Genomic DNA, 26,567 nt, shown 5'->3' with positions numbered 1-26,567 from the left:
CTGTACTTCTCACCAAGCAATTAGATTAAAATATTTTTATATGTGTATAACGATGAGGCCCACTCTGTATCATTGCAAATTCGTCCTCCTGGGAAAAGCTGAGACTTGTGGCAAAAAATGCTTGACCGAGTACTGTGGCATCCACTTCATGTTGATAACAGAAGGTAACATGAACTACATGTGTTCGGTGTGCAGAGTGGGGGTGAAATGTCATTATCGCCTGAGTGAGTGAGTGAGTTAGAATTTAACGTCATCTCGGCAATATTTCATCCATATAGTGACTTCAGAGTCAAACAGGTCATTACCCAACCCAACTCGATTGATTCAACCACTGATGTGTCTTTGCAAAAAATACAGGAATCCTTAGAACGATGGACGCACGGGGGTTCTGGAATGGTGGTGTGAAGTATCGACACCATCAAGTTGGACATAGCGAACTACATGCCGCTCAAAGGGGGATTTTACATTGACAAGAATAAACAAGCCATCCTCAACATCAAAACTAAACTAAAGAATAGGCCCGAAGACAACGGGCTTAAAGGGCATGGCATAGACGAACCCACACCCATCTCCCAAATCTCCCAAATCGAAAAGAACACATTTCCAGGATTAACACATTCCTGGTCGAAAAAGAGGGTCAGTTTCACTATACAAAAATTGAAAGTCTGTGCAGGCTCTTAAACAATCAGTCGAGGCATAAAGAGAAACCCCACATCTGTGAGTGGTGTCTGAACGGTTACAGTCGAGCGGAGGTGCGGGGCAGATCGCGATCAGGATCATCATGCCGAAAGAAAATGACAACATTCTCGAATTTGTCAACCATAAGAAACAAATGCCTGTGCCCTATGTCATTAATGCTGACTTCGAAGCCCCCATTATAATATTGAACACAACAGGCCAGACAGCACCGAACAAAGATTCACTTACAAAATGCAGGAACACCAGGTTTGTGGGTTTGGTTACTTGGTGCTCCGATACGACTGGAAAACGAAGGCTCCTATGATCTACAGGGGCCACAACGCAGCTGAGCGATTTCTCACCTGTTTACAAAACATGGATTAAACGATCAAAAATGGTTTATACAAAATCGCACCCATACGTATGCCCAGGGGTTGCTTGCACACGTGACAACTCTTGGGCTTCTTGTGATTGGGATCTCTCTGGGATCTCTCTGGGGAGATCCCAATCACAAGAATCCCAAGAGTTGTCACGTGTGCAAGCAACCCCTGAACGGTGATTCGGTGAGAGATCACTGTCACATCACGGGTAAATACAGAGGTACCGCCCACAACGAGTGCAACTTGAAGCTTAGAATAAACCCCAAAACATTAAAAAAAACCGTGCTGTTTCACCACCTGCGCGGGTATGACTTGTACTCAATCATGCAGGCCATCTTGAAGATCGATGGCAACTTGACTTGCATTCCAAACAACATTGAAAAATACATCTCGTTCTCGTGGGCGGACTGAGATTCATAGACAGCGTTCAATTTCTGCTGTCATTGGTGGACACTTTGGAGAATGTTAACAACACGGATGCCCTCGCCATAACGAATCCATACACCGACGCAGCGACTCGACCTCTGTTGCTGAGGAAGGGTGTCTACCCGTACGAGAACATGGACAATTGGTCAAGATTCGCCGAAACGAAATTGCCTTCCATCGAATCATTTTACGGTCAATTAACTCAATCAAAAATATCCCATGATGATTACTGGCATGCCCTTGAGCTGTGGGACAAATTCAGCTGTGAGAATTTAGGCAACTACCACGACCTGTACTGGAAAACTGACGTTCTGTTGCTTGCCGGTGTGTTCGAGATAGTCAGAAAAAAATGAATAAAAAAGACCGATGTAAAATTGAAACTCTTGATGGAGTACGATATGCACATGTTTATGACAAAAGCCTGTAAGGTGGAATTTCGATGGCTGCCAAACAGTATGCGAAGGCCAACAATAAACACGTGGAAGGTCACGACCCAAGCCAGCTGTTGAAACTTAATCTCAATGCCAACAACCTGTACAGCTGGGCTATGAGTCAACCTTTACCAACAGGGGGATTTGGGTGGGTGAATCCTGATATCGATGTCATGAGAATCCCTAAAGATTCAGACGAGGAGTACACACTTGAAGTGGACTTAGACTATCCCTTAGAATAACATCCATCCCACAACACTTATCCGAACGATTGATAGTGAATCAAGACTGGATGTCCGGCTACCAACGAAAATTGTTGGGAACAACTAAAAAAGGTAAACAAAAGAAAGTCGATCCGATAGAAAAACTTGTATCCAACTTGATGGATAAGAAAATATACATCATACATTATCGTAATCTGCAGTTGTATCTGTCGTTGGGAATGAAGCTGAAAAACAGATCATAGGGTGCTCGTGTTTGGTCAAAATCCCTGGATGGAAGCTTACATAAGGATGAACACGGATTAAAGAAAACAAGCCAATAGCGATTTCGAAAATATTCTATTCAAGCTCATGAACAACTCGGAATTCAGCAAAACAATGTAGAACTTAAGGAAGTGCATGAACGTGAAGTTAGCCAGATCTCATGAGGAAGAATGACTCAGGTAACTGATAGCGAGCCCAGCCTTCAAAAGAAGCAAGATATTCGATGACGACCTGGTGGCGTCGCACATGGCCGAGAGTCACATCAAGTTCAACCGACCCCTCTACGTTCGCATGAGCATTCTTGACTTATCCAAACACTTGATGTACGACTTCTACTACAATGAACTCAAGTTGCAGTACTGCAATAGATGCGAGGTGTACACTGACACCGATCAGTTGTTGATGGAAATTCGTACCAAAGACGTATACGCAGACGATTCGAGCGACTACACAAAAGACCACACCCTACACAGCCAAATGAACAAAAAAGTGCTCCAGAAAATAGAGGACGAATGTGCCGGAACCCCAATTGCGAGTACTTCAGATTGAGGCCTAAGAAAGTTGACTGCAGAGAATCAGAAAGGTCAAGGGCGTGAAGAAATATGTGGCGAAAAAAACAAATCAAACACGAACCATTCAAAGAGGCCCTGTTCGATAGACGAACCTTCAAGCACGAAATGAACACTCTGAGAAGTGACAAGCACAGGATATACGGCTTGGGAATGAACAAAACATCGTTGTCGCTGATGGATATGAAAAGATGGATCACCGACGATGGTGTTACTACTTACGTGTACGGGCACAGTTGTATTAAAGAAAAAATATAAATAAAAGAATATAATGGATAAGATTTACTACAGCCCACGAGGATACTGGAAAGGCGAGGGTGCCACCCACAAGCTTGCCGAAGCCGCGAAGGTCTCCGAAGACGCTGCTAAGGTTTGCTTGAAGAAACAAGCCCTGTGGCAAATCTACCTGTCGGCTCTGCGATACGTCCCAAGAAGAAATTTTGATATTTCAATACCCAGTGTAGTGCATCAAACTGACATCTTGTTTCTCCCACATGATGAGGTGAGACGCAAAACGTACAAGTATGCCCTGACCAACGTGGATGCAGGCCACGTCAAAGGGCTTCATTTATAGATACGCTCCAAAGCCTTGGCAACTTGAGTGGAATCTTTAGCTGTTAACGGCTCAGCCGACAAGAGATGGTAACACTGGAAAAACAATCAACGGAATGAGTCTGACGTTTGCCTGGAGTTGTGTCAGTGATCAGTAACGAAGTGACAAGATTAATCGATATAAAAACCATGAGATGCCTTTAAAATGCAATCAGTGACTGTCGAATAGTCTGCACTGTGCAGGGGTAAAGAGCAGAAACTTTCAGGCAGGGTCAGCATGAGCCCGACAAACACGAGGGTGTTAGTCAGCCACATACCACTTACCCCGTATGGTCTATCAAAACGTGCAGTATCGATTGAGTGGATATCAAAGAAGGCCAACCCCATTTGTACTTTCTAAAGAACAGACCACACAGAGGATTCGTGGGAGAGGAACTACTTATACGGTATTACCTCCCTCACTATTAACAAAATAAATATAGCGGACGTCGAACAATGGGCGACGCCGTTTCCGACCATGTTTCAGTTCTGTACCTTCCCTAGCTCTGGCCACCCTGTTACAGCTGGGTACCTTCCCTCAGTTGCACCCTCTCCCAGTCCTGAACATCCAATAGCTCTGGCCACTCTATTACAGCTGTAAACGCTCCCTCAGTTTCACCCTCTCACGGCCGTATACTTTCCCTATCTAGGTCCACACTTTCCCAGTTCTGAACCTTCCCTAGCTCTAAACACACTGTAGGGCCCCATCCCTCTCCCGATTGCAGGACTCTCCTCTTCATGTAGAGTCCCACCCCTCTACCCTGCTCCCCAACTGCAGGCCCTACCTACCCATGTAGAGCCTTTTTTGTCCATGTATGTATGTATGTATGTATGTATGTATGTATGTATGTATGTATGTATGTATGTATGTATGTATGTATGTATGTATGTATGTATGTATGTATGTATGTATGTATGTATGTGTGTGTGTGTGTGTGTGTGTGTGTGTGTGTGTGTGTGCATGCATGCATGCATGCATGTATGTATGTAAGCATGAACCTATATAAACAGAACCTCTTCACTACCCTGAAGAGCCGTTGATCATGTTGATCATCTATCTATTACCTATCTGTCTATATTAAAGAATGAATCTCTAGTATATATATATATATATATATATATATATGGCGTTTGAGGTTGCTCATGATATCAATCACTGGCATTAAAGCGTTCTCTTGTCACGTCGAAAACCCTATTTCGATTCCTCAAGTGGGTACTGTATGTAAAGTCCCTTTCTGGTGTCCCCAGTCTGGATATTGCTGACATATTACTAAAGGTGGTGTAAAACAATATCCAATCACTCATGAACACGATATAACGCGTTTCTTTGTTGCAAGTACTTGGAAGTAGGAATTATAAACATTACCTCTTCCCTAAACCTGCAGCGCCGTTGATCTGTCTGTCTGTCTAAAGATTATCTCTTCATTACGAATGAAGGGCCTTTGATCTATCTATTCATCCATATAAAAATGACCGCTACATTACACCTGAAGAGCCTTTGATCTATCTATCTATCAATATAAAGATTACCTCATCATTACACCTGAAGACTCTTTGATCTATCTGTCTATTCACATGAAATATTTGAATATATTATATATATATATATATATATATATATTCTTTATATAGCATTTGGGATTTCTCATAGTATCAATCACATAGTATTAATCACTGGTTAGTATGTATAAAATATATATTCTTTGGGATGAAATCACTTTCAAGTGCACATAATAGTTTCAGACAGAAAAATGATATTTAAGTGCCAGAATTCCCTCACTATCTTTACGACGTGGGTGTGTGATGGAGAGGACGACTGCGGGGACGGGAGCGATAAGAGACAATGTTGTAAGCCTGTTTAACAATAGAGCAGACGAATAGAAAAAACTGTCACATTCCGAACATAAATAGATCTATGGTTATTAAAGCGTTCTCTTGTCACGTCGAAAACCCTAGTTCGATTCCTCAAGTGGGTATTGTATGTAAAGTTCCCTTTCTGGTGTCCCCAGTCTGGATATTGCTGACATATTACTAAAGGTGGTGTAAAACAATATCCAATCACTCATGAACACGATATAACGTGTTCCTTTGTTCCAAGTACTTGGAAGTAGAAATTATAAACATTACCTCTTCCCTAAACCTGCAGCGCCGTTGATCTGTCTGTCTGTCTAAAGATTATCTCTTCATTACGAATGAAGGGCCTTTGATCTATCTACCTATCCATATAAAAATGACCTCTACATTACACATGAAGAGCATTTGATCTATCTATCTATCCATATAAAGATTACCTCATCAGTACACCTGAATACCCTTTGATCTATCTGTCTATTCATATACAGAATTATATATATATATATATATATATCATTTGGGATTTCTCATAGTATCAATCAAATAGTATCAATCACTGGTTAGTATTTATAAAATATATATTCTATGGGAAGAAATCACTATCATGCATACATAATTGTTTCAGACACATATCCCAGATTCAGGTGCCAGAATTCCCGCACTATCTTAACGACGTGGGTGTGTGATGGATACGACGACTGCAGGGACGGGAGCGATGAGAGCCAGTGTGGTAAGCCTGTTTAACAATAGAGCAGACAAATAAGAAAAACTGTCACATTCCGAACATGAATAGATCTATGGTTATTAAAGCGTTCTCTTGTCACGTCGAAAACCCTAGTTTGATTCCTCAAGTGGGTACTGCATGTAAAGTTCCCTTTCTGGTGTCCCCAGTCTGGATATTGCTGACATATTACTAAAGGTGGTGTAAAACAATATCCAATCACTCATGAACACGATAGAACGTGTTCCTTTGTTCCAAGTACTTGGAAGTAGAAATTATAAACATTACCTCTTCCCTAAACCTGCAGCGCCGTTGATCTGTCTGTCTGTCTAAAGATTATCTCTTCATTACACATGAAGGGCCTTTGATCTATCTACATATCCATATAAAAATGACCTCTACATTACACATGAAGAGCATTTGATCTATCTATCTATCCATATAAAGAATACCTCATCATGACACCTGAATACCCTTTGATCTATCTGTCTATTCATATAAAGAATTATATATATATATATATATATATATATATATATATATATATATATATATATATATTATATAGCATTTGGGATTTCTCATAGTATCAATCACATAGTATCAATCACTGGTTAGTATTTATAAAATATATATTCTATGGGAAGAAATCACTATCATGCATACATAATTGTTTCAGACACATATCACAGATTCAGGTGCCAGAATTCCCTCACTATCTTTCCGACGTGGGTGTGTAATGGACACGACGACTGCGGGGACCGGAGCGATGAGAGCCAGTGTGGTAAGCCTGTTTAACAATAGAGCAGAGAAATAGGAAAAACTGTCACATTCCGAACATGAATAGATCTATGGTTATTAAAGCGTTCTCTTGTCACGTCGAAAACCCTAGTTCGATTCCTCAAGTGGGTATTGTATGTAAAGTTCCCTTTCTGGTGTCCCCAGTCTGGATATTGCTGACATATTACTAAAGGTGGTGTAAAACAATATCCAATCACTCATGAACACGATATAACGTGTTCCTTTGTTCCAAGTACTTGGAAGTAGAAATTATAAATATGACCTCTTTCCTAAACCTGCAGCGCCGTTGATCTGTCTGTCTGTCTAAAGATTACCTCTTCATTACACATGAAGGGACTTTGATCTATCTACCTATCCATATAAAAATGACCTCTACATTACACATGAAGAGCATTTGATCTATCTATCTATCTATATAAAGATTACCTCATCAGTACACCTGAATACCCTTTGATCAATCTGTCTATTCATATACAGAATTATATATATATATATATATATATATATATCATTTGGGATTTCTCATAGTATCAATCACATAGTATCAATCACTGGTTAGTATTTATAAAATATATATTCTATGGGAAGAAATCACTATCATGCATACATAATTGTTTCAGACACATATCACAGATTCAGGTGCCAGAATTCCCGCACTATCAATACGACGTCGGTGTGTGATGGATACGACGACTGCGGGGACGGGAGCGATGAGAGCCAGTGTGGTAAGCCTGTTTAACAATAGAGCAGAGAAATAGGAAAAACTGTCACATTCCGAACATGAATAGATCTATGGTTATTAAAGCGTTCTCTTGTCACGTCGAAAACCCTATTTCGATTCCTCAAGTGGGTACTGTATGTAAAGTCCCTTTCTGGTGTCCCCAGTCTGGATATTGCTGACATATTACTAAAGGTGGTGTAAAACAATATCCAATCACTCATGAACACGATAGAACGCGTTTCTTTGTTGCAAGTACTTGGAAGTAGAAATTATAAACATTACCTCTTCCCTAAACCTGCAGCGCCGTTGATCTGTCTGTCTGTCTAAAGATTATCTCTTCATTACGAATGAAGGGCCTTTGATCTATCTATTCATCCATATAAAAATGACCTCTACATTACACCTGAAGAGCCTTTGATCTATCTATCTATCAATATAAAGATTACCTCATCATTACACCTGAAGACTCTTTGATCTATCTGTCTATTCACATGAAGAATTATATATATATATATATATATATATATATATATATATATATATATATCATTTGGGATTTCTCATAGTATCAATCACATAGTATTAATCACTGGTTAGTATGTATAAAATATATATTCTTTGGGATGAAATCACTTTCAAGTGCACATAATTGTTTCAGACAGAAAAATGATATTTAAGTGCCAGAATTCCCTCACTATCTTTACGACGTGGGTGTGTGATGGAGAGGACGACTGCGGGGACGGGAGCGATGAGAGCCAGTGTGGTAAGCCTGTTTAACAATAGAGCAGAGAAATAGGAAAAACTGTCACATTCCGAACATGAATAGATCTATGGTTATTAAAGCGTTCTCTTGTCACGTCGAAAACCCTAGTTCGATTCCTCAAGTGGGTATTGTATGTAAAGTTCCCTTTCTGGTGTCCCCAGTCTGGATATTGCTGACATATTACTAAAGGTGGTGTAAAACAATATCCAATCACTCATGAACACGATATAACGTGTTCCTTTGTTCCAAGTACTTGGAAGTAGAAATTATAAATATGACCTCTTTCCTAAACCTGCAGCGCCGTTGATCTGTCTGTCTGTCTAAAGATTATCTCTTCATTACACATGAAGGGACTTTGATCTATCTACCTATCCATATAAAAATGACCTCTACATTACACATGAAGAGCATTTGATCTATCTATCTATCTATATAAAGATTACCTCATCAGTACACCTGAATACCCTTTGATCTATCTGTCTATTCATATACAGAATTATATATATATATATATATATATCATTTGGGATTTCTCATAGTATCAATCACATAGTATCAATCACTGGTTAGTATTTATAAAATATATATTCTATGGGAAGAAATCACTATCATGCATACATAATAGTTTCAGACACATATCACAGATTCAGGTGCCAGAATTCCCGCACTATCTTAACGACGTTGGTTTGTGATGGATACGACGACTGCGGGGACGGGAGCGATGAGAGACAATGTTGTAAGCCTGTTTAACAATAGAGCAGAGAAATAGGAAAAACTGTCACATTCCGAACATGAATAGATCTATGGTTATTAAAGCGTTCTCTTGTCACGTCGAAAACCCTATTTCGATTCCTCAAGTGGGTATTGTATGTAAAGTTCCCTTTCTGGTGTCCCCAGTCTGGATATTGCTGACATATTACTGAAGGTGGTGTAAAACAATATCCAATCACTCACGAACACGATAGAACGTGTTCCTTTGTTCCAAGTACTTGGAAGTAGAAATTATAAATATGACCTCTTTCCTAAACCTGCAGCGCCGTTGATCTGTCTGTCTGTCTGAAGATTACCTCTTCATTACACATAAAGGCCCTTTGATCTATCTACCTATCCATATAAAAATGACCTCTACATTACACATGAAGAGCATTTGATCTATCTATCTATCCATATAAAGATTACCTCATCAGTACACCTGAATACCCTTTGATCTATCTGTCTATTTATATAAAGAATTTGGGATTTCTCATAGTATCAATCAAATAGTATCGATCACTGGTTAGTATTTATAAAATATATATTCTATGGGAAGAAATCACTATCATGCATACATAATTGTTTCAGACACATATCTCGAATTCAGGTGCCAGAATTCCAACGGTATCCTTACGCTGTTGGTGTGTAATGGACACGACGACTGCAGGGACGGGAGCGATGAGAGCCAGTGTGGTACGCCTGTTTAACAATAGAGCAGACACATAGGAAAAACTGTCACATTCCGAACATGAATAGATCTATGGTTATTAAAGCGTTCTCTTGTCACGTCGAAAACCCTAGTTCGATTCCTCAAGTGGGTATTGTATGTAAAGACCCTTTCTGGTGTCCCCAGTCTGGATATTGCTGAAATATCTGGGAGTAGAATAGTGGTTGGTGTCTTTGGCAGGATGAAAACCAAATAGAAGCAATGTTCAATGGTCTCGGTCTTCTGTCCATAAGAGGATGATCTGGGATTTTCCATTTCTCACTCTCTCGCTGTTTTGATCACAACTGAGAGAACACGTCCTGTGAAACTTCAATTCGCCTGGCCCTCAGTCTCCTCAGAAGTTACATAAGAACGTAAGGGCTTTTTGTCACCATCCTGTTGTGAGGCACACTGAACTATATATATATACATTCATGTATATTTACTCATTTATTGGGTCTTTTTGTCCCTTTGTTGTTTAACGCCGCACACAACAATATTCCGTATGGCGGGAGTCTGATTATATTGGGGCGGTGGGTAGCCTAGTGGTTAAAGCGTTGGCTCGTCACGTCGAAGACCCGGGTTCGAATCCCCACATGGGCCCATTGTGTGACGTAATTTCTGGTGACCCGGCCGTGATATTGCTGGAATATTGCTAAAAACGATGTAAAACCATACTCAATGTATCCACCAAGTCAGCAAGTCTGACCACCCGATCCTGTTTGTCGCCTGTAACGAAAAGCATGGATTGCTGAAGTTGAACTCTAATCCGGATCTTCACGGGTGGCTCTCTGGAGACAAGCCATGAATACGGCGGAACCACTCTGACCGTATATCAACCGACCAATACGTACACGTTATGTTGTAATATTTTTGAAAGCCCATACCCTTTCACGGCGGGGAGTAGCCTCGTGGTTAAAGCGTCACGCTAAAGACCCAGGTTCGATTCTTCACGTGGGTCATGTCCACACTACCCGATCCTGTTCGTCGCCTCTTACGAAAAGCAGGGATTGCTTCTAACCCCAATCCTTACGGGTATTGATTTATGACATTTGAGACATCTATCATCAAAGTGACATTTCTTGATTATGTTTGGGACTTAGACATTTCAGGTGTATATGTTTCAGTGTTAATAGTCATGATTCGCATAAGTCTACGGAACAAATCTTCATGTACAGATATGTTTCCTGAACCTGTTGTAGAATTTCGTCCTGTTAATTGTAGTTGAAACAGAAGGTTTAACTAGATGCATAACGGTATAATGATACGTTGGAAAGGGTCTTTGTGCGCGATTAGTAAACTTACATGTAATATACTAGAACATAAGGCTATGCGTTCCACATACATGATTAAATTGACGTGTTATGATTCTGCATATTTAACAGGGGATTGCACAACCCCAGCAAGTACGAGGGCGACATCTCCTTCAACAACAACGAAGCCAACTACAACAGTCGTTATTCCGGGTGAGAACCTTTTCAAAAATCTTTTTCGGAATAGTAAACGGAACAAACGGTTAACAACAGGGAAACACACAGACACCGACACAGACACAGACACCCTGCTCATTTTACATCATCACTTGAGTATTTGTGAGGATTATTGGACAAGAAAAACATAAACTACTGTATGTCCTGAAGCAGTGTCCGAGTCGGTTATGAACTGGTCGGTACCTAATAAATGAGAGGTCTGATTTGGTGGTCATTTTCAATACTGACGACATGCGTGTAATGTCTCTCTTGTTTGTCTGACCTAATGAGTACAACATCCCAATCCTTCAAAAATACTTTCCGAAGAAGTAATTTCTTTGCAGTGTTAAATTATATATTTCCCTAGTTTGTATGGTCTCAGTGTGTTACATTCAATATAACTGCTTGTAGAAAAGCTGTGTCCTGAAATCACAGACTCCAGAGGAACAGAGTGGCCTCAGACTGTTGGAAATACGACCATGGTGCGGCCCTGTCCTGGGGGATTTCAAGGTATGTTTGTTGAGGTGTTTTGGAAAGGGCTGATGACGCCTGTGTCTTTATACATACATGGTTGAACTTACTCTTGCTTTGTGAATGAGAGGTATAACGCTTTGAATGGTAACCCATGTGAGTGCTGGGTAATGTAAATTACGGATAAAACGAACTCACAGGAACCACTTAATTTAGTTCGCTATAACAGTAGTACGTTATCCACTCTAAAATGTACAGCAAATGGTATTTCAGGGTATTTCGCCATTGTGGCAGGACTGTCGATACGGTACAGAGGAACTAAGGATAATACTAAGGGCGATAATGGGATTCAAACCCAAGTCAGTTTATCCTGGCATGGCTGATACTAGTCAACAATATTTTTGTATTGTCCGAATATCTGTTCATGCCTAAACAGTAAGAGAAAAGAGTCTGAGACCTACATTACTCGCCTGTGTCAAGTTTGCCTAATGCACGCCGAAAATATTCTCTGCTGCTGCCAGTACAGCCAGCCCAGTCGCAGACTGATCGGTACAGTGTAAGGTATACGGTGCAATATATTGTAGAGTTTATCAGCTTTACAGTGTAAGGTATACGGTACAATAGGGCCCGTAAGTCTCGCGAGGCGCTACTTCCGCTACTAGATTTCCGGTGACAAGCGAATACGCAAGAAACAGTTGTGGTGCCAATTTTTTTTATAAATATATGAACTTTCCCATTTATGGTGACGTTTTTATTCACACAAGAAGTCATAGTGTCACAAATCAATCAACAGCTCGACAAAATAACCTTGATGGCATGGTAACAATTATTTCGGTTACTACTGTCAGATATTCAAAACAAAAATGTGAAAACCCTCATGAATATTCATCATGAAACAATTATTTATCAAATTATGTTAACATTATTTTAGAGGTGATATATATAACCTGGTTGTTGGACAATATTTATTACACTTTGTACTAGATGTCTTGGAGTGAGTGAACTATGTACTATGATCTAAAGGACATGAGTGTTACTTAGTTCTTGGTTATGCAGGGGTGAGGTTCTGCTATGCTGTAAGCAAATTATGAAGCAGCACACAGCACCTTCAAGTCACATGTGTCAAAAATGCAAGACTAAATACACTCAAAATATGGAGTAATCACTCAAGACACTTCCTGTATTGTAAAATATACTGATCAGTACATGGGGAAACTAAATGTGCATATATACTATGTCATGACTGTAGATTCTGCAGACACTGGCTGATAGCAGCATGAGTATGATTACTTGTCATGTTTATAGTGTTTTTCACCCATTTTTAGTAACTTATATATTCCAAATATTCTTCCAATGAGGCCAAGGTTGGTAACTGGCATTCCATATTTTCCACTATACAGTTAGACCAATATGTTTTAAAATAATGGAAAAGAATAATGTGTACTGGTTATTGTGCTATGAACCAGTGTTGTAATCTTACAGCAAATAAAAACTAAGAATTTCATATTTCAACAAAATTGCATGTCATGTAGAATCACGTGCCTATGCCATTGATTAAGTTTAACTTTTCATTGGTAAGCATGTTTTTTCATGGAAACTGTAGTAGTAGGGTAACCTAGTGGTTAAACTGTTGACACTTGCCACACTGGTTTGATTCCCCACATGTGTGCAAAGTGTGAAGCCCATTGCTGCTCTCCCCAGCATGATGTTGCTGGAATATTGCTAAAAGCGATGTAAAACCCAACTCTCTCACTTGGTAACCTTTGCTACATACACTGAAAATCTAATCTCCTACATCCATCATTGTATATGTACTGTCAAATCAATATCATGGCTAAAAGCAGAAATCTTCCAAACCATTCAATTTGTGCTTGCTTTATCCACACTTAAAAACAATAAACAAGTTTTAGAACTTTTCTGCAATTTTATTCCAAAGACATAATTACTCATAACATATCAAACATTCTTTGCATTTCCCAGATGCTAAACCTGAAAAAATACTGTAACAGTATCATCTGGAATACAAATGTTCTTTCATGGTCACTCATCTAAATTCTCACTGAATTATCTGAGAGTCCCAAGATGTCAAGACTTTCCACAACACCTTGCTGGTTACAAGCATTTCCTGTTCAAGCAAGTGTCCAAAGGATGATGTGTAGGGCTTTAATGTTTCATAACAGTACATACAACACTTCAATGACTTGCTGTTTCTTCATTTGCAATGTATATTGCTTGACCACCAGATGTTAAAAGAAATCTGAAGATCTGTTTCAGTTTGTGTTGCTCTTGATGTCAATGGTAATTGTGGTGATAAAGAAATCTATTCCTCCTTCTTTCTCCTCTTAAAGATGTGCATCTGTTCCAACTGAAAAAAATACATAACACACGTGAGACCAAGTATGATATACTTAATAAAATGTAAACAGTTCCTTACAATGTTGACATCAAGATATTATTGATAAATCAAGCATGTGGATGTTATGTTTAACTGAACATGCTGCACCATAACCAAATGCTAAATAGGGTTGTAATAATATATTAATCAAGCTCATATTACAGAATACATTTGTGAAAGACACCTATTCAGAGCTATTGGTATCAATAAAAGTTTGGATATATTCATCATTGTTTACATGCTATTAAATTATTATTTAATTCATTACATTTATTTTTAGAACTACACCTGGATTTTCATTGCACATTAAGTTATCTTCTGGATAATTCCAACTGCAAGATACTTTATTTATAAACACTGTTTTTTTGGTACACATGCATTATAACGGATACCTGCCTGCCTGAAGTACGTACATATGTTGTGTGCTCTTTACTTTATCTCATTACAGGTTTAATTAATTGCCTGCATAAATATAAGTAACAGCACATTACACCAAAAGTGTTTATGAATTATACATATATTATATTTAATTGTTAATTTCGCACCGATTCACGAGGTTACCGGGGTCGATTTTAGCCCGTCATTAGATGAGCTTTTGAGACCACCTCACAAGCACATTTTGAAAAGATTTTCAATGGAGTATAAAAATGTTTGCACCTTTATAAAATAAAATGATGCCAATTATTTCTAGGAAAATCCATTGAGGTTTCGTTTATAACATGACTTAAGTTAAGATCAAAATCAAGATGGTTTCTTAAATCGGCATAGGCGTCACATATTAATAACAGATGAATTTCGTCCTTGATATCCGCCATACAGACAGGGCAAAATCTTAGATGTTTGGAGAGTGACTGTTATTGATCACTACATCTGTCAAACCCAGTCTAAATCTAATAACTGTATTTCTAATTTTCTTGCTTGTAATGTTTGATAGATATCTCTCAGGTTCGATCATTGTTTTAAAGGATTTATGTATACTAGAACTTAAATTAAGGGTATTCATCCAATTCTGACGAAACGTATCAACGGCTCTTTGACGAAATTCGTTCACAAACAGACACTCGTTACCAACACCTTGGAAAATCCACACATATCCAAATCCATATGAAAATAACAGATATCTTATATTTGATGGCCATGTTACATAGCCAAGATTATCTAAATTTAGCAGCATGTTATAAGATTTTCTGGGTAGACGCTGTTCATGCATTCTCAGTATTTTGAACCAATATTTTATGCAACGAAGGTGTGAGTTTATATAAAGTGGGTATCTTCCTCATTCTCCATATACCATATAGTTTGGTGCTGTAATGTTAACATTGAGGAACTTCTTACATGCCAATAGATGTATTTTTCCATCGGTTCAAAAGCCTGAAAACACCATAGTTCTGCCCCATACAAAAGCATTGGTCGAATCTGGGCAACGGAAAGTTAAAAAAAATATCTTTGGTGTTATTGGCGCTTATGGATAAAGTGATGAAAGTAAATAACCTAGAGCTTTTGATACTTTTGCTGATAAAGCAACAGCAGTTTTACCCATATTCAATGTATAATTAGAAAGAACTCCAAGATATTCATATTCAGAAACTATTTGCATTGTAATGCTGTTGTAAAACCATTTTTCGCTATCAGCGAGTTGTCCACCCCTTCTAAATACAACAATATTTGACTTATCAAGTTTAACATCTATTCTCCATTCTTTCAAGTAGTTCCCCAAAATGTCAAATTGGTTCTGTAAACCTACCACTGAGTCCAATACTAATATCACGTCGTCAGCAAACAGTAACATTAAAATCTCCAAAATATCAGGATATAGTTGTACACCATGTTTGCCGTTATGAACTATTTCATCTTGTAATTTACTAATGAAGAAGGAAAAAAGAATGGGACTTAACAACATCCTTGCTTCACACCCAATGGGCATTAGAATAGTCAGTGAATCCTCCATTGTTACGTGCACAAGCCTTTACGCTGGCATAAACACCTTGTAACATAGATAACATGTTCCCATCTAGTACCGCCCGGGCGGGACTAGAATGACCTAATTTGGCAATAAACAAAGAACAATGAATAGTTAGGAAATTTATGAATTGTTTTCAAAAGCTTATATGATCAAAGTCTAAAAACTAAACTGACGTAGGATTATGCTATAATGTCTATACAAAGTTCCTACATTTTAGACGACACTTTGGCCAGGAAACCGAGTGGTTGAGAGTGTGAACGACTATCCTCCGGGTCACGGTGACCCACAAACAGCAGGCCACAAACTAACCATCTGTTATAGGTGAATCCACACAATTAGACAAAATTGTTTGTGCAGTGACCTATTTAACCTTGAAGGTAACGTTCGACGTGTCTGTGACGTGACTGGAGAGTGGGAAGATCTGAACTACATAACCTGCGTGAGAGACGAGATAGCCAAAATAGAGGAAGAGGTTAGTAACGATCACACACTACGAGGTGGTGGGTGTGTGCGCACGTGTGTGGGGGGTGGGGTGGGGTGGGGTTGGGGGTTGGGGTTGGGGGTTGGGGTTGGGGTAAAAGTTTTTTGAGAACTTGATATACAGTTAACAGTCCAAGCAGGTTTCGAACTTTTATATTTCACCATAGTCTCCCTTCTGTTCAATACACTTTATCCATTTGTGCTGCAAGTTGACAATGACCTGAAAATAGAAGTCTTTTGACTCAGACTGGTCCCTAATCCAAGCTTCTCCTGTAGCCTTGAGTTCTTCATTGGCAAATCGTCTTCCACGCAAGTGAGACTTCATATTTCGAAACAGGTTATAATCACTGGGTGCCAGGTCAGGACTGTACCCGTGGATTCTGCTTGCGTTGGTGCCCTCTAGTGTGAAGACATGAACTACGGCTCTGTACTCAGTTATACAATTCTCCATGACACCAGTAGGTTATCTCTCTTCCAGTTATCACAATATTAATACTGTTCGTTGTGAGGTGTTGAAACTTTCACAGGTATCTCATGAAGGACCAATGTTTGCGGGTAGATCCGGGTTACAAGTGGCCTTCAGCAACCCATGCTTGTCGAACAGGTGACTAACAGGATCAGGTGGACACATGTTACGTATCCCATTTGCGTCGATCGATGCTCATGATGTTCATCAGCGGATTGTCTGGTCAAGACCCCGTTACAGACTGCCGCCATATAGCTTGAATATTGCTAAGTGTGGCGTTTAACAACAGACAAATAAAACACAAACATTCTCAGACAGCTGATAACGGTTGAGGTTAGTGAAGCACCTCACCTTTGTAATAATACACATCGATCGATTACTTTTTTCAACGGGATCGTAAAACAATATGAACAAGAACATACCAATAGCCATTATGTGTAACGTTCGAATTTAGATATCTGCGGTCACTGATACAGGAAGAGGTTAACTAAACAGCGAACCTCCCTGATGAAACACAATTTCCATTCGTCGATATATACTAAATCCGTTCAAGAATACTAACACACCAGTGGTCAGTTGTTGTACCTCTTGTCTTTAGGTAGCTTCGATCACCGAAGGAGTTGTGTCCAGTGAAGCTATCAAGAATGTGCTGGAGAAGCTGCAGGAGGTTACCAAGGTCAACGACTCCACTGCAGGGGATCTAGACAAATCTATTGACCTTGTGGACACGCTGGCCACTGCAGTGAGCAAGTCTGCTTCACCAATTGTAGTGGACACTGCTACAGCACAGGTATACATACTAATATTTACACAGCGCTTTATTTTCCCTCGATCATTGGATGTAAATCTCAACGGCGCATCATATTTTTCAACCTCACCTCCCTGGGGTTCACACAACTCTGGCAACTACTAGGCGTACCAAAGTTAATGTGGCTTTCCCATCCTTACAAGGTACCCATTCACAGCTTTGTGGCCTGGGACACATAGTCACAGTACTTTGTCCAAGTTTACTGCACGTTGCTGTACCCGCAACTAGATGTTTGCCCATGTTCATGTGGCCACCATCTGGTCATTTACCAACGGATTCAGGAGGTGCATAGGATTGTGTACAGTAAACTAGGGGCTATGACAATACTGAAAGAGGCTGCACACAAAGTTGACTCCAAGGGTTTTTACCTGTATTTATACATACGTGTACACAAACGTACCTCTATCCACATATGATTATGGGTAACTGGCCAGGAAATTCAAAACGGTAACCCCAGAGAACAACACTTCTCGATTATGTGCAGTAAAAAGGACGCATAAGGCAAAATAGCGGTGAAAACGCTACGAATATGATCAGTGTCAGAATTCCTTAATGAAGGTGAAAGTTGTCAGAATTGTGGTAACTTGTTTGTTAGGATGAAGAATATTGCATCAGTTAGTAAGTAAACCCTAAAATATTAAAGTAAGAGGAACCTTTGTAGCAAGACGTAGGATAGCTTACCAGTAAATGTTTATGATACTGGTAAACTGTACGTCGACTTGTTGCTACTTAGTAAAACTGTAAGGTACTTTATCAACAAAGGATAGGACGTTATTTAACACCGTGTAAGTGAAAGTGTTTGTCTTGTTGCTAAAAGTGTAAGGCACCTCATTGATAAGTAGATGTGCGTTGTCTTGGTTGTGATATGTTGGGTACTTAAGTTGTAAGATATTTGAATACCTGCTTGTAAAATGCTGGGTATTTAAGTTGTAAGAATTCGGGTACCTAGATTAGGCAAACTTGCTAGTAAGGTGTAGGGTACCTTGCTAGTAAGGTGCAGAGTAAGGTAGTAAGGTGTAGAGAGCTTTGGTAATAAGATGTGAGGTACCCTGTTAGTAAGCTGTAGGGTACCTTGATAATAAGCTGTAGGGTACCTAGAAAGAAACGTCTAGGTACCGTGATATTAAGATGTATGGTACCTTGGTAGTAATCTGTAGGGTACCCTGAAAGTAAGGTGTAGGTACCTAATAGTACGGTGTCGGGTACCTTGGTAGTAAGGTGTAAGGGTACCTTGATAGGAAGGTGTAGGGTACCTTAATAGTAAAGTGTTTGGTACCTTGAAAGTAAGGTGTATGGTACCTTGGTAGATATGTGGAGGGTTAATATCCTTGTAACACAATTTAGGGTACCTTAGTAGGCACGAGGTGTATACACTAGTAGAGGTGTAAGCTATTTTATTCATAGGTGTTAGAGGACCCTTGTAAATGTAGGTGTAGCTAAGAAGAAAATCAGACAATTTGTGGGTGGGCGTACTCTGTTGAGGATCAGGGGTTTTTCACACATCAACAGGAGGTGGGTTGATCCTATTGCAAGCCCGTGTTAAACATATCCTTGCTCTCTGTATCGACATGTTGTTCCACCTATGTGCTTCGGTGTGTCAACACTTCCTCGTGTGTTTCAGGTATCTACATATTCCATCTAAGCTGGCTCGCCAAACATCGAGTAGGACAGAAACACTTAACAATGTTCAGTCTGACACACATCGGAAGTGGGCACTGTCGCAAATAGATAGAAATGATTCCATCTTGTGACAGGAATATGTTAACCAAAGAAAGGTCTCCAACAGACACACTTAGTGTCTTTCTGTTTCTGATAAACCTGAAAAGATGTTGTCATCTTTTGGGACATTAACAAAATATTTTAACTTATCAACTTTTCTCATAGAATAAAAAGACAGCGGATCAGAAAATGTATGCCGTCATTCCATTTGGTTTACAACTCACAAAACCTTCATAAGCATTTGATAACAAGGTCAAGCTTGTTAAACTCGTTTTGGAAAGTCTTTTCAGTGACATCACCAGCTTTCTTTTGGTTAAACCCACAAGCAAGGAGTTTGGTGCTGACAAACCAAGAATAAAAACCAGGGTATAACAGGGATTCGAACTTACAGGGTATATGTTTACAGCCCGGCTAAGGGAGTCGGTTATACGACACCATTGTCCAAGCTTTAAACCCAGTTAACAGCAGAATGATTTTATCGTAGTAACAGAATACAAGTAAACTTGCATAGTAGAGCAGTTTACCTAACTCTGCCTACTTCAAATACTTTGAATACTCTTCTCACACATCGTTACGCTGAACTCATTTCACACTTCCTGTACTGCACAATTCCACATTAGGAGGGAAAATTGCTTAGAACATCAGTGCTTCTGGGAATTAACAGCTGACAACTGTATTGTGCATACAGAGAAACTGAACATTTATAACTTATGTCAATGATTTCTACTTTCAGTCCTTTGTTAATGTGGTTGACAACATCCTGTCTGTTGACACCAGTAAAGAGGACTGGCAGCAAGTTCAGAAAAGAGTGAGTTTGTAATTTATATTGTGATAAGTAATTATGTGATTATGAATACAAAAAAGCTTGCAATCGTCAACCATAAGTAGTAATAGTAATGGCTAACAGGACAGGGCGCCATACTTGGGTCTTGTACTTTTCCTTTTGCGGTAACCTGCTTTGTTTCTTTTAACGCCTGGTCCTTAGTGTGTATAATAGTTTATATCTTAGTATCATGTACATTAACATCTACTCTTTCTGCTAGTCATCAGTGACTGATTTGCATATGTATTTTTGTTTCTCATTTATAATATTTGTTCTTTTGTATTAGTCGTCGGAAAGTGATATTGATATACAATGTTTATTCATAATGCAGGAATTTAACCATCCCAAAACTTTATAATTTAATAAAATGCAATTTCAATTGCCACAAATCATAAAGACTAAACTTCATGGAATGTGCACAGATATATATGACGTCACAAATATGTGCATACATCACAAGCTTCGTGACACAATTTTCTACTGATCACTCAATTGATGGCGTTAGATAATCTAGTTCAGAATAAGTTTATATGCTAGAACACATATTGTTGTCAACTAATCTCAGCTTACTTTTGAAAAATAACAACAAATAAGTATCTCGCATGGTTTTACGTCCGCTCTTTCAGTTAGTCATCAGAAACTGATATTGCCCACTGTCAAGAGATAGTACATCTGCACTCTAAAATAATAGATGTAGAAACAACTATTCTACCATGGCTACGTGAAATGCTCGATTCTGATTTGTCAATCAATGAAATTAGATGCTATCAATTTTGGATTGAAAATTCGTCTGATTTCATTACCACTTCACTGCGCACGTTAACAACACTGCCGCATTACTTCAGCTTGACCACCAACATTACTAATGTCAACACACCAGACGTGATGGAAATGATGATAAAACATTTATTAAAACTCGAAAAATACAATTAGTATATGATTTTTCCTCCACAATTATTAGGGTACTCACTATCATATTACCTCCTATGACAAAAATATTCAAACTCAATTACAATACACAGCCCCAAATATAAACAAACAATATCTAACATATAAATCAGAAAGCCTTGTAAAAATTCATCCTTATCTATACAAAATGTGCAGCAAATCGTTAGTAAACATTTACCTACCTGGTAAGTGGTATTATTGTTTCCGTTTAGAATCATAAGAATGGGAAATTCGCAAGATGACGGTCAGGCGAAACACCAAATTTATGCCACTCATACTCCATCATCACTGTACCTAAGGTGATGCTGGTAACGCATGTTACCAGCATCCGATCATGGCGGCAGGTAAGGTCGCTTGGCGATTATTCCCACGAATTAGCAGCCATCCACGTGTATACAATCAACATTATTTAGCACACTGATAAACTTTGATGGTGGAAATACATTGAATGCACTGAATTTGCTTATTAATGCCTATGTGTTGAAGAATAAGCATTTTTAAAATCGCGCAAGGATGTCGGTAACTCAAAGTCTGGATGTCGGTAACATGCAATGAATGATGCTGGTAACGCATACTGTCTTGCTTTAGCCGGCAAACAGAAATTGTCGAGTTATGTTTAAACACAAAGGAGACACAAATATCAGTTCTTATGTTTTACACAGATGTGTACTGCTGCTACATGTACATTAACAGTATGAGTGACTTTCTCTGTGCGCCGATCTTACCTGCCGCCATGTTGGGACACAGTGATCATGTCCCGTTGCATCGTTAAATAAATACATGTCAAAAATTGAACCACCAGAATTCTGCTCTCTGCCAGCTTCCCCACAAGACTGTCACTGCTGGTGATCTATGTTCGTACACTTTGAAAAAAGTTGGCCACAATCGAGTCCCAAATGATGAAAAGAATGTTCCAAGGAATCCAAAGTTTGTTGCATGTACACAAAACATCACTGTCACACTCTTCGTCGCATGCCGGGGTGGAGGCACCTTAGTGAAATCATGATCCACACTCGCTGGTCGTGCAACTCTTTGAATAGTTACAGAAAAGGATCTATTCTTCGATTCTGCAGGGTTCAGATTCGACAGCCAGTGAAGTATTTTCCACTGTCACTTCAAATTTCAACCTTTCGCAAAATGTAAACACTGGCTCGTCCGCCATTTCACACTGTTGCGTAACTGTCAACAACTACAGACTACACTTCCAAGAATAAATAAGTAGGTCAGCCGATTCCATTATAGTGTCGCCCGCGGGGTAGAGTAACACGGCACACAAAACAACAGGCTGGTTTCGGTCGTGTGGAGTTGGGATTATATAAACCCAGCTCTTAGGTATTACATTATTGCTTTGAATAAACAGTAGTTTGTTTTCTTTGGACAGAATACTTTAAATGTTGCAATGTTTACTTGTTCAGGACCTGTTGACCGTTAACTCCATGACACATCGGAAAGCGACAGAGTATTGGATTGAATCACTGTTACCTGTATAACTACAGCACTTGTACACTTGACGTATAAACACATTTGGAATAAATTAGACCCCCCCCCCGAACATTTATGATATCTCACCTCATTTGTACATTTTTGAAAATGCATAGAAGATAAAAATGTTGATTGTGACTCATTCGAAACATTAACACAAATACAACATATTTAATTGAACAATAGTCAAGTGCTCGTTAATAGAGATTATAAATCGAGCAAGTGTTTCATACGACTTATACGAATCGAGTGTGAAATTTTGTATTTCCCGAGCGAGAGCGAGGGTAAGACATAATTTTGCACGAATTTCGGATAAGTCACACTTGCTCGAGAGTAATACTTTCTTTATTATGAATTTTATTCATGTACATTTGTGCAGTAAAACACGGTAAGCAAGTATGACGGCCCTGTTCATTGACGTCACGTTCAATTGTTTTATGACGTCACAGACGACGAAATACAGGAACAATGATTGCTAGGCAAACGTGATATAGTTATTATCCATATGGTGAAATATAGCCGGTGTCATATATATCATATGACACCGGCTATGTTTCACCATATGGATAATAAACTGCTGTAGTGCACAAACGCAAAAGTTTTTTTTTTTTTTATGTTTGTAGCTTTACACAGCCATTTTGATAAGGTTGCACGAAAAAGTAATGGAAAGGAATTTAAGAGCAGATTGCAAGGGTGCGTTGTGACAACCATGTTTAATGTCAGTGACTATAAAAGGTTAAAAGTCAACAACTTTGGGCAAACGTTCGGGATTTATTGGAGCGCACCTTTTGTTGACATACTTGTCTTCCGATTGGAACGTACTCTCTGTGTACGTACATGTACGGACGTGTCTTTTGACGGAACAATCAGTATTGCGAATATAACTACAGAACATGTGACTCGCATGCTAGGTGTCATCCTTGTCGACCAAATTAAGCGAAATGCGCACATTTAATTGAAGACATTTTAGTGTGAATGTTGTGTAATGTAAACGAGTGAAACTAGTGACTGAAGTTTCGCTATCGATCCAACCCATGCTGGCGGATGTGACCTGTAGGAATAAAATGCGGGCTGTAGTTACATGGTGAACTTTTGTCGCTGTTGTAGTTCATTAACATCAAACATCCATTTGAATTCAGAAGCATAACCTAAAACGTAATATTGGTACACGCATCTGATCCATGCGTATTCTTTCATTAGTTTACTGGACATATTCCCAAAATTAGAAACAAATGCTATTTTGGCCTAATATTAACAGAGCATACAAATTTATCTTTCTTGAAGAACGCAACAAAGGCGTCGTCTTTGATGAGAGCAGTGACGTCCTTTGGTTTGGCTGCTGCAGCATCACAGACGGTGAACAAACCTCTTACTATCAACAGTTCAACCATGGGTAGGTACTTTCTTGATGAATTCGGTTTGCATCCATTAATACAACGAGACTGAAAACCGAAGGCTGAGAATGGCTGTAATGACTTTATATCAATGCTATAGTTTTGTGTTGATTGTTGGACATTAAGAATACATCGTCATACAATTATTCTCAGATGAGCATGCATATTCTGTGTTTTGTATTTGAACAGTTGTCTGGTTTTCCCACTAAGCCAGCTGATAAATACATTGTATTTCGATTTTGAAAGATTTATGTGATGTTCTGCTGAAACGATGTACGGAATTTCATTCGAACACAATGCCTTTGTGCTATATAAATACATTTGAACACTGTTGTGAGGTCATTTTCATATATAACTTGAATTCCCGGCTTTGTCGAAATTATTTCTGTGTCTCTTTGAATTACTTGATTATTAACTGTTATATAACCTCTGATAAGTCGGATCATTTGTGTCGGAACTCTTGTTGTCTCGAATGTATGTTGTCCTAAATGCCAAATGCAAGTTCTAGTTTCCCTGATAAGTAATCACAATATCTACACTAGTATTGAGGCACCTAATCGCCAGCACAGAAGGTCAGCCGTATAACCCACTCAGCCACTGCAGCATCCACATGGGTTAGACGGCTGTCTTTGTGTGCTTGCGATCAAGTGCGTGACTCCGAGTGTGTGGTTTGAATTCCGGATGGGACTCCAAACATCAAAAGTTCTAGAATCTGTACTTTTCTCAGACAATGTAATCCTAAATATAACATGTATTACATTTGACAACTTTCTAAATGTCATTGTGTATTCTTTGTAAACGTTTTCCATGTATTTTTTTCATTTCTTTTAAGTGATGGAAGTTGCAAAGGTTAAGAAGCAAGACATCAACTTTCCTACAGAAAACCTGGTTGGGGTGAAGAGTTCTTTAAGACTTTCTCAGGAAAACTATGACGCCGAAGGTAAGTAAATATTTTATGAATTGACCACGTTTCGAGGACATCAGAGCTTGAGTGATATAAAGAGACTACTGCAAGATACCATTTTATCTCAGGCTGTCCGCAGTTTGCACTAAGAAAATCCCCAGGCTAGTTTGATCCTTCTTCATCGACATTTATTAAAAAAAAATGTTTCTGAAGCAAACATTTTGATCTACATCATACATTAATGGCTTCTACCGGTGATATTCAGTTCACAATTTGTATAAAAAAAGTGACACAGTGAGTGAAAAACGTATTCTTACTTTTTCAAATTTACTTTGTTTTCGTTCGCCCGCCGACGAGTTGTATCAAAACTCACAAACTAGCTAAAGCAACACCCGGTCTTGACATTAAAGAATAACGAAACCATTATGAACCTGTATCACAGAGGTAGTACAGAGGAGAATACCATCGTTTCCATATATTTTCCATAATGTACAATTGATCCGCTATAATTCGTAAACAATCCTTTGGATGTATGAGTACATTGTTGAAACCTTGCAAAAGGACAATGTTCAAATCCAAAACTGCAAATCGTCTAATGGCTGTGTCTAATACTAAAACCCCATATTGTTTACAATGTTATTTCAGACAGCACCATAATGAGGCGCGTGACATAGAATATATCTATTTGTATATGTTTCTCAAAATCTAAACATTTAAACGCGGAGCTAATTCTGAAGAAAGTTCGAACTGGACATTTTAAATGACTGATGTCTATTTCAGGGCACTAGATATTTACAATGTGACTTTGTGTGCATTTTGTTTCCCTGTTATATGTACAGGATTTGCTCCTATCTACAGCATGCAGACATTATGCAGGATCTTACATCTGGCCAAACGGAAACATATTTCCCAGGACGATGAAAATGTGCATTGGATTACTATGGCTACGTGACCAAAAGTGACACAAAGGATACAAGTGATACAAACCACAGATGTGTCGAAATTGATGTGATGTAGTAAATACTTCGAGGAAACCAATGATCGACACAACCGTAGACATTACTTAATAGTGAATATGCATTGATTAAGCTTTTACTTTGAGAAAACAATAAGTTCGCAACATTTTGCCCTTTTGTGACTAGTTAACAAAATACATGTCGGTTAAAAATCACTTCAAAATTATGTTTACATCATATGCATGTACATAATAATGATATAGATATAAATAAGTTCATGTGTCTTTAAAAAAATCCTGTCACAGAAGTACAATTTAAAAATACAGAATGCACCTCGTTCAAATACGTACCCTTGTCCTAACTGATAGACGTCTTATCCCATTTACTTTCTTTGATAAAGTTTGCATAAA

At 38.8% G+C, this 26,567-nt stretch overlaps 1 protein-coding gene across 1 annotated transcript in view; it reads left to right on the top strand.

Annotated features, from left to right (window-relative positions):
- The first annotated feature begins 8,358 nt into the window (after window positions 1-8,358).
- LOC124258250 (adhesion G protein-coupled receptor B1-like) overlaps window positions 8,359-26,567 on the top strand; it is a 34,899-nt gene continuing 16,690 nt past the window's right edge. Inside the window, exons 1-9 of the mRNA XM_046692320.1 lie at window positions 8,359-8,420; window positions 9,052-9,156; window positions 11,265-11,345; window positions 11,760-11,858; window positions 16,555-16,649; window positions 17,722-17,913; window positions 20,384-20,458; window positions 24,188-24,296; window positions 25,130-25,237. Of these exons, the coding sequence (XP_046548276.1) occupies window positions 11,828-11,858; window positions 16,555-16,649; window positions 17,722-17,913; window positions 20,384-20,458; window positions 24,188-24,296; window positions 25,130-25,237 (610 nt within the window). The 5' untranslated portion in view covers window positions 8,359-8,420; window positions 9,052-9,156; window positions 11,265-11,345; window positions 11,760-11,827. The remainder of the gene's footprint in view (window positions 8,421-9,051; window positions 9,157-11,264; window positions 11,346-11,759; window positions 11,859-16,554; window positions 16,650-17,721; window positions 17,914-20,383; window positions 20,459-24,187; window positions 24,297-25,129; window positions 25,238-26,567) is intronic.

The sequence above is a fragment of the Haliotis rubra genome, unplaced genomic scaffold, assembly GCF_003918875.1.
Source record: "Haliotis rubra isolate DU_JTF1 unplaced genomic scaffold, ASM391887v1 Scf689, whole genome shotgun sequence".
NCBI classification, from domain to species: Eukaryota; Metazoa; Mollusca; class Gastropoda; order Lepetellida; family Haliotidae; genus Haliotis; species Haliotis rubra.
The sequence above is the reverse complement of the archived record's forward strand: the minus strand, read 5'-3'. Positions and strand labels throughout refer to the sequence as shown.